Genomic DNA, 9,442 nt, shown 5'->3' with positions numbered 1-9,442 from the left:
AGAAAAGGCAGAGGCTGTAAGAAGTATGGAACTAAACTGTTCCATACTCAGTCTCAATGGAGAATTCTGAGATTTTACTTACCAGAATATCTATGACTGATATTTATCCAATACATTTTGTTAATAAATAACCTGGTAACCTAAAACTGAATTTTCTGGAGAACTTTCTAATATGTAGGAATTATATTTTATCTATACTGTATTTATTCTAGTATACAGTACAAATAAAATTGATATAGTTTGGATTTGTGTTCCCACCCAAATATCATGTCAAATTGTAATACGCAATGTTGGAGGGGGGCCCTGGTAGGAGGCGACTGGATCATGGGAGCAAACTTCCCCTTGCTGTTCTCACGATAGTGAGTCTCACAAAATCTGGTTGTTCAAAGTGTGTAACACCTCCCGCTTCTCTCTTCCTCCTCCTCCGCACATGTAGTATGTGCCTGCTTCCCCTTCACCTTCTGTCATGATTGTAAGTCTTCTGAGGCCTCCCCAGCCATGCTTCCTATACAGCCTATGGAACACTGATCCAGTCTCAGGTAGTTCTTTATAGCAATGCGAGAACAAACTAATACAGAAAATTAGTACTGGGAGTGGGGCATTGCTATAAAGATACCTGAAAATGTGGAAGTGGCTTTGGAACTGGATAATGGGCAGAAGTTGGAACAGTTTGGAGGGCTCAGAAGACAGGAAGATAAGGGAATGTTTGGAACTTCCTAGACGCTTGTTAAATTGTGATCAAAATGCTGATAGTGATATGGACAATGAAGTCCAGGTATAGGTGGTCTCAGATGAAGGTGATAACTTTATTGGGAACTGGAGTAAAGGTCACACTTTTTTTTTTTTTTCTCTCTCTCAGGTTGTCCCAGGATCCGCTATGGAGGCTGATAAGCAAAAGGGAGCTGCTATGCAATTTCAGGATCAGCGTTGACATCTTCACCTGTGCTTGCACTGCCTGCTTCCACTCACTCATAATCCTATTCTCTCTCTTGAGAGAAAGGCTAATCAGCATAAATATGCTAGTCTGCATTACTTGGATGACGGAAGGACAGAGAGCAGTGTTAGAATCACTATTTCACTGACAGCTGACATCTGCACGGTTCTTCTGGGTAAGGACCAGCAACAAGACTGTCTTGTATGTGTCGTTTTTCTTCCTAGTTCCTCCCATCTCTCTGATTAACATCAATCCAATAAAGATTTCTCAAAACTAGATTATGTTGGCAGTTAGATTACAATCTATATGGAAATGGCATCACTCCACTCTCCTAGGTCATCAGAAAGGAGTATTTCTGGATAGTTCATAGAATGTATATTCATTAAATATCATGAGTAGAAATTATTTAAAAATTAAGCATGTCTTAGGATTCAAAATTTAGTCTTTGTGTGAATATTCACATTTATGTAATTCATTTCCAATCTCGCCTAAGTTACTTAATAGCTCCTAAATTCCTAACAGTCTATATCATTTTCTTTGGAAGCAGAAATTTAGGCACTTAGTTTTTTGGAATCAGAGACCCTGGGTCTCTAAGCTTTTTGATTTTTGGAATAGTTACCCAGACTTTCTGCTCACTTTCCTTATTCATCAAACTGGGATAACACAGCACCTACTTCATACAGTTGTATTAAGAATATAATTAAAAACTGCATGTAAAGTGTGCAATACCTGGTAAATAATATCCAACTAATATTCAGGTAAGAGACTTACCTAAAAGTATAAATTCCCTAAATATTTACTAAGCATCAGGTGGACTAGTTTCTTTCAACTATTTTTGTCTTCTTTCTTCACAGGCCATTACCATTTGCATGTAATAAGAAAAATTACTCTTTTAGTGTCTATTATACTTCATAAAGGCAAATAATCCTTTCTGGACAGTTGATGTCTCTTTATCAGTTCTCCAGTAACCGTTATAAGTTATTTCAACATGAAAACTGTATCTTTGAGAATAATTTTGATCCAAGTAGTAAAGACTTTCAATCTAGATTTACATTGTTTTCATATACCTCATAAAACATTTATTTTCATCTTTGTCACACTATTGGGATAAATGAACTATGGTTTTGAACTAGAATGTCATTTGTATGTATTCAATAAATCATTTAAATTTATAATTATGATATTCTTATTAATAGGATATTCTGGGTTATATACTCTGCTTGTTTTCAACTTTAAATCACTGATTTAAAGAACATATTTTTATCGATCGCTGATTTTAAAAGCACTCAAGACCATCATAATGAACATATACTCATCTGCTGCAGAGGATAAAGCTTCACAACCAAACATGATCTAACCTTTAAATGCACCCTAGACTTTAGAATTAGAAAGCCTAACAAAGTTAGGTGGGGAAAAAAAAATGAGCCTACCATCATTAAGACAGGGATAAAAGTCTGGAACCTGCTCCTTATATACGGGCTGTTAGTTAAATCACAAGTCTACCAGATATTGTTAGCCTAGTTTCAATTCTTTTTCTTCAAAAAATTCTATTATTTAAACTTATCACCAATTAAGCCTACTTTCTACTCTTACCCATCCCTACTCCTGTTCAAATAAAGTATTACTACCAGGGCCATTTTTAAAGTGTTCAAACTAAGTGACATTAAAAGGCAGTTAAGGAAAAATACTAACCCCGAGCCTTTATTTTCAAGTTGCTATGGTCTGAATGTGTCCCTCAAAGCTCATGTTTTGGAAACAATCCTTAAAGCAACAGTATTGGGAGATGGGGTGTCATAGGTGATTAGGTCATGAAGGCTCTGACCAAATGAATGAAGTAATGTCATTATTGTAGGAGTGAGTTAGTTATCTTGAGATAACTTTTTATAAGAAATCACTTTTTTGTTATACAAGTGAGTTTAGCTCTCTCTCTTGACTTCCTGCCTTCTGCCATGGTGTGATGCAGCATGAAGGCCCTCACCCAAATACAGGGCTAAGAAATGAATCTCTGTTCTTTATAAATTACCCAGTCTCAGATATTCTGTTACTGCAGCTCAAAATGGACTAAGATAAGTATACTAAAGATCACCAAGCTAAAGTTCAGAATTCCCGTTAGGCTTTATATTTCAAAGTGCAACTTTTAGTTAATATATGATGTTTGCCATTACAGGATGGGAAATAAAAGAGGCTAATGCCAGATTTAAGTAGTTCTTTATAGCTTCCTGATCCCAAGTGGTGGGCCCCTTTACCTAAGCGTAAAAATTTTATTGTGTCAGAAGCAGGACATAGAGGGACAGTTTACGTCCTCTTCAAGTCATAAATAACCAGTTCTAACTTCCAAATCAAATCAAGAATTTCATATTCAGATTCAAATTGGTCCCTGACTACTGACCACAAACAGCATGTGGTAAAGACACAGAGAATCAAGGAACAATAAAATTAAAAGTAGGCACCTACGACTTAACCAAGATTACAGATTTTTTTCTTGTTGGTAAGATTACTAAGGAGCTGAATTTGGGTTTCCTTCTAGAAAGCAGAAAGGTTCCTAGAAAGAACTAATTGAGAGAAAGTAGTCCAAGAGGAACTACACAGAAAACAGCCAGATATATACTCACTCATCAACTAGCAAGGTCAACTTACACTGAAAACTTTGTTTGGTACCGGCTGAATATCTCTTATCTGAAATACTTGAAACCAGAACTGCTTCAAATTTCAGATTTTGGAATATTTGTATTATACTTACTGGTTGAGCATTCCAAACCAAAAAATCTGAAATCCGAAATGCTCCAACGAACATCTCCTTTGAGCATCATGTAGATGTTCAAAAAGTTTTAGATTTTGGAGCAGTTTGGATTTTGAATGCTCAACCTGTATAAAAGGAATTGGTCCAATTTTATAAAAACGTTTTAGCCAGGTATCAGGTGATACACATCTGTAATCTCAGCTTCCTGGGAGACTGAGGTGGGAGAACTGCTTGAGGCCAGACTAAGCAACATAGTGAAACCCTTATTTAAAAAAAGAAAAAAGAAAAAAAAGCTAAACTATTCTCAGCTAAGCTAGCTTTAAAAGAAGTTTTCTTTATGGAAAAGAAAGCAAGTCAATTATAAGGAGAGAGAAATGCTCTAAGAATTATTTGCACACAATTCTAGCGCAAGATGAAAACTGACAGTATGAATCAACAGTATTGGAGCCCTGGATCTTTTCTTGCTTAGGTCTCAGTTTGGGCTTTGTTACCTTACAGTTGAGTTTCATTATGGCTCATAAGCACCCTGGCCTACCTTCTTCTTTGCATTCCTTAAGGAATGGTAATGAGTTGGTCATTAAATATCTTTAGAGATTTCAGCACATTGAACTAAGATGCATATTAGAGTATTTGGTCATTAATATATATGAAAAGTTTATAGTGTCTTAGGGCCAAGGGCAGGCCGTATTTGGGAAGTTTATGCGTCTGTCTCCTAATCTGAGAAGTAGACAATTTATTTTAATGGCGTATTAGTCCATTCTTGTATTGCTATAAAGAAATACCTGAGACTGGGTAATTTATAAAGAAAAGAGGTTTAACTGGCTCACAATTCCACAGGCTGTACAGGATGCATGGTGGCATCAGCTTCTGGGGAGGTCTCAGGGAACTTACAATCATAGCAGAAGGCAAAGGGGGAGCGGACACTTCACAGGCTAGAGTAGGAGGAAGAGAGTGAGGGGGAGGTGCTACACACTTTTAAACAACGAGATCTCATGATAACTCACTCACTCACTGTCATGAGAACAGCACTGAAGGGATGGTGCTAACCCATTCATGTGAACTCCACCTCCATTGTTCGCTCACCTAATACCAGTCTGTGCTTAGAACACTGGGGATTACATTTCAACATGAGATGAGATCTGGGTGGCAACACAGATTCAAACCATATCAAATGGTGAATTATAGGTTAAAAAAAAAATCAACCTTGTGAACATTTAAAAATATGTGAGTCCTGAAAGTGTGTTTCTCGGGTCCTCAAAGCATAACACCTGTGGCTTGGAAGTATATAAAATTTAGGCTCCTCTTTCCTTTTCATTATTGTAAAGTCACAGAAAAAGCCAACTTAGAGCCATGCCTGGAATACAAAGTCTGTTCAACAAGATTAGATTGTCTTTTGTTATTTCTTTCTTTCTTTGTCTTCATTTTATAAATATATGCATGCCCACAGCTTTTAAACAAGGGGCTAGTTGATTAGGAAACCAGTGTTGATTTGATGTAAGCAACAATCCTAAAAGTAGAAAATATTATTTTTGTTTACTACAAATGTATGGACTCAAAACCAGCTGAACTGTTATTATTCCCCAAGAAAATTTATTTTTACTCAATCTCTTTTCAGAGTGCTTAGAGTGAAGTTAGCAATTAGTAAGCTAAGAAATCAGACAAGAGCTATACTACCAAGCTACAAAAAAATTACACTAAACTACTAAAGTTAAATGTCGTTAAAAAGTCCCTCTTACATTCTGGTCTATTGACAGGCATTGTGTTGGGAACTTGGTAGAGGAAAGAAAACTCCAAAAACATTTTAAAAGGTTTACGGACAAAAATATACCTTGTAATTTTTCCAGTATGTAATTATTATCACTTTTTTCCCCACTGATTTCTAAAGATCTGTATACTGATATTAAAAACTAAAATTTTGTGCAATTCAAGATGTTCATTTCCCTTTTCTACAATCTTACTGTAAACAAAACCGTTGTGATACATTAGCTCATCACTGTAGTAAAAATGAAACTGTATTTGTGAGAGCTATGAACTGACACTAGATAGACATTATCTGACTCTACTTTTTCTTATAAAGATTAAATTGATATTTTAATCTATAAAACCTTGACAATACATAGGTTATTAAATGAAATAGTTCTAATTCAAATTGAGAATTGCCTTTTTACATTGAAGGCAACTATAATTTCAAAAACAAAGGACTTATTCCAGGTTCACATACTGAGATATTATCAGAGCAGAAATGTTAAGAGATAGTACCTGAGGAAATGTTTGTATATTCTCTTTATAATGACTAAGAACCAGTTAAAAGGCTTATTTTAAAAAGTTAGAAAAGCCATTAAGAAATTTTAGGGTGCAGTGGAAAAATTGTACCACGGCATGAACTCCATTAATGATGATTTGCCAGGAAACACTGGTTAGAAAAAGCTGGCTGACAGAATAGCAAGGATAACCAATTAGAATTAAAACATCAGCCCTACTGATGTAAAATAACTATTGACAGTAGATCAATGGTATTAAGATCACATATACTTGAATCAGATTGCCAGGCTTTAAACCCAGGACTGTCAATGATGAGCTATGTGACTTTAAACTGTATTTCTTACGTTTCCAATGTTGGGTTCTATCACATTTAAAATAGATAATGACGGTAGTCATTCCAAAGCTATCTTGAGTTAAATAAGATAATCTACATAAGGGATTTAGCACAGTGCTGGGCACATTAACAACAGCTTGCCATCACCACTACAGCAACCCTAGGCAGTTCAACTATCTGGCTGTTTCCTTAAATGTAAAAATACTAGATAATTTCTAATGTTTTTAACCATCTAAAATTAAAATTCTACAATGTATCAACAATATAGAAACCAACTCTATTTCCAAAGAACATAAATTTAGATTTTCACTCTAGCATGATTAATATAAGTACTGGAAAAAAAACATTTTAGAGTTATCCTTTTATTTTTATTTTTTAGAGACGGGGTCTTGATTAATATAAGTACTGCAAAAGAAACATTGTAAAGTTATCCTTTTATTTTTATTTTTTAGAGACGGGGTCTTGCTATGTTGCCAAAGCTGGACTTGAACTCCTAAGCTCAAGCAATCCTCTCGCCTCAACCTCTGGAGTAGCTGAGACTGTAGGGAATATATACACTACTGTTCCTGTTATGTCATCTTTTGAAATTAGTTATAATCACCACATTTATTAAAGCCAAAGTTATAGACATCCTATGTAATCCACAGGAAATCCATAATTTTCCATCACATACTGTTTGGTGACTACAAACAGTCCTAACAGGAATTTCAAGGTATATAATCCCCCCAGTATGTATTTTTTAAACTCTTAAGAACATTTCATACCCTAAACTTAGTAAACAGAAAATAAAGATCATGAAAATTTCGAATATATAATTCAGAAAAAGGGAAATAACTGTTTTCAAATTGTCCAAAATCTAGAGGTTTAATAAAGTCTCTCTACTGATACATTACAACTCAAAATTCAAATTACAGGCCAAGTTTTTTTTTTTTTTTTTTTTTTACATGTATATTATGTTTTTTTTTTAAAATATGACTCAAATAGCTAGACAAAAAATAAATAAATAAATTTTAATATGACAGCACTAACTGCACCAACCCAAATAAATACTTCCAAAAAGGCTTGATTTTTTCCTTTTGGATTTGGATAATTTTTCTTCATATATTTTAGGGACACTATTAAAAAAATACTAAAAACCTTTTCAGTTTTTAAAACTTTCTACCAGTGTGTGTGATCACTGAAAGGAGGTTAATCTAAAAATTTTAAAATATTTTACCAGCTAAGATGGTACTGCTCAGAAAAGAGTTCGGGCTCATCTCACTCAAATACTTGCTAACAGGCTCGAAAGAATAAAAAAAATTGTTGTTACTTCTTAATATGAAAAACACACGTCTGCCAAAATCTGACAGTTCAATAAGCTCCCAAACCAGAAAACACATTTCCCAGTCAACACTCATACTTATTTCTGTATTAGGAAAAATCGGGTTGTTTCAGGGGTCTTTAAAAAACGAAGATTTCTCTTAAACTCATAACTGTTAACTGTACCTTCATTTCCAGAAGCCTTATCTTTAACAAATCTCTACACTATTCATACTTAGCACATTTCAAATCATTCAAGATACTTTTATTTTACCTTATAACCAGTTCAGTATAAAGCAGCTGTGTTAAATTCATGCCATAAAATCAAAACTATATTGTGTCCTTACCCTCAATATTTAGCTCAAAACAAATGTGGCAGAAGGAGAGTGTTTCTTTGTCTGTTCCCAGTTTACAAACACTGCAAATGTTGTCATCATTCAAATCAATGTTTACAAACTGCTCCTCTTCGTTCATAGTTCCCCTATTAACAAACAGAAAAGTATAGTTACACCATTTCAAGAACCTGCCTTTAGGGTAGTTCCCTTTACTGGGAACTTCTAGGAAACAAGGATGCTGTTCAGCTCATCTAAAGAAAAGCCCCATCAAACAAGCATCGCCATTCTTGCACTTCAACATTGCACTTTGTGGGAAGACACAAAGCTAGTAACACTTAAAGCCAGGCCATAGGTGACACTATGCCTGTGTCTTTTTTGTTCTATAGTTGAAGCGGTTTGTGGGCATTCTAGTCCTCCTCCTTCGTCCCCCATCGAATAATCAGAGAGCTTGGCAGCGAGGCCTTTTCAAGCTACCAGGTCTGTCAACCTAGTTAACGCTGTAAGAAACAGGAAAAATGACCTGCACAGGACACTGCCAACTTCACTGGGGGAACCTTAGATGCGTCTCGCGAACTCGGAGTTGCGAAGCTTCGCATCGGACGGAGGTCGGCAGCAGAAAAAGGCACGTGGGTACCGAACACCCGAGGAGGGCGTCCCCGTCCGGGGCAACTACACCGAAGGCCAAGCTGCGGCTTCACAGTCCGGGCACCGCCAGAGGGGCCCAAGCCGGAGCTGGGGGAGCCGCGGACTGGAGCCCAGCGGGCGGGAGCGCCTGGTCCCATTGCTCTGGGATTCCTCCCTAAGGGAAGAAAGCGTCCGAAGGCCACGGCGGCCGGTCCGCCCAGCCTCAGCATTTCGGGGAGCCGGGTCCTTGTTTGGCCTCCAGCGTTGGGGGCGCCCTGCTGCCCCCAGGGAGTAGAGAACCCGCATCCGTCGGTCCGTCCGTCTGGGCGCCCGGCGCGCAGTAGCGCGAGGGGCCACGGGGCTCCGAACTAGAAGGCAACGGGACGATGGGACAGAGCGTCTGGGCTCAGGCTGGACGGGAAAAGGGGTGCTGGGTCTTTACCGTCCGGCTCCGCGGGCCACCACTGCCGTTCCGCACGGCTCGGGTTCCTCCACTATTGTTTCCGGCCGCCGCGGAGGCGGCTGTAGCGGAGGCGGCCGCCGCGCGCCTAGCCCCGCCCTCTCCCGCCGGCGCCATCCGGTGAAGGCTTTGGGGAGGGGGTTGCGGCCGTGGGCACACCTGCGCTCTCTCAGGGCTGCTGTGGGCCCGCTCCTCCGCTCCTACACCTTCGCTGCACCTTCGACTCAAGTCCTCCTGTGATACCCTGTGTCCTGGCCGGAGTTTCTTACGGTTCTCTGGAACGTAGCTCCTCACATCCCCCTCCTCGAGGTGAGTAGATAGACGAGTCCGTGCCGCCTCTCCCTTCAGCGTAGTGCAAACTACTGCCCCGGGGCGGGGGCCGCGGCGGCGAGGGCAGGAAGGCTGCGGGTGGATGGGAGAAACTGAGAGGTGCGTGGGTGGCTCTTCAACTTCG

The 9,442-nt window shown here is 38.6% G+C and overlaps 1 protein-coding gene across 2 annotated transcripts in view; it reads right to left on the bottom strand.

Moving 5' to 3' along the window:
• The window catches only part of CUNH21orf91 (chromosome unknown C21orf91 homolog), a 27,346-nt gene extending 18,255 nt beyond the window's left edge, over nt 1-9,091 (bottom strand). Inside the window, exons 1-2 of one of the 2 annotated variants that reach the window (XM_017539544.2) lie at nt 8,971-9,091; nt 7,917-8,050 (exon numbers count right to left, since the gene is read on the bottom strand). In XM_017539544.2, coding sequence (XP_017395033.1) covers nt 7,917-8,043 — 127 coding nt within the window. In that variant the 5' untranslated portion in view covers nt 8,044-8,050; nt 8,971-9,091. Of the gene's footprint in view, nt 1-7,486; nt 7,551-7,916; nt 8,051-8,970 lie in introns of those variants that run through there. The other variant, XM_037742454.1, reaches the window with a different exon arrangement.
• Nucleotides 9,092-9,442: the final 351 nt, after the last annotated feature.

This window comes from Cebus imitator, unplaced genomic scaffold, assembly GCF_001604975.1.
Source record: "Cebus imitator isolate Cc_AM_T3 unplaced genomic scaffold, Cebus_imitator-1.0 Scaffold7, whole genome shotgun sequence".
NCBI classification, from domain to species: domain Eukaryota; kingdom Metazoa; phylum Chordata; class Mammalia; order Primates; family Cebidae; genus Cebus; species Cebus imitator.
This window is presented reverse-complemented; position numbering and strand designations above follow the sequence as displayed.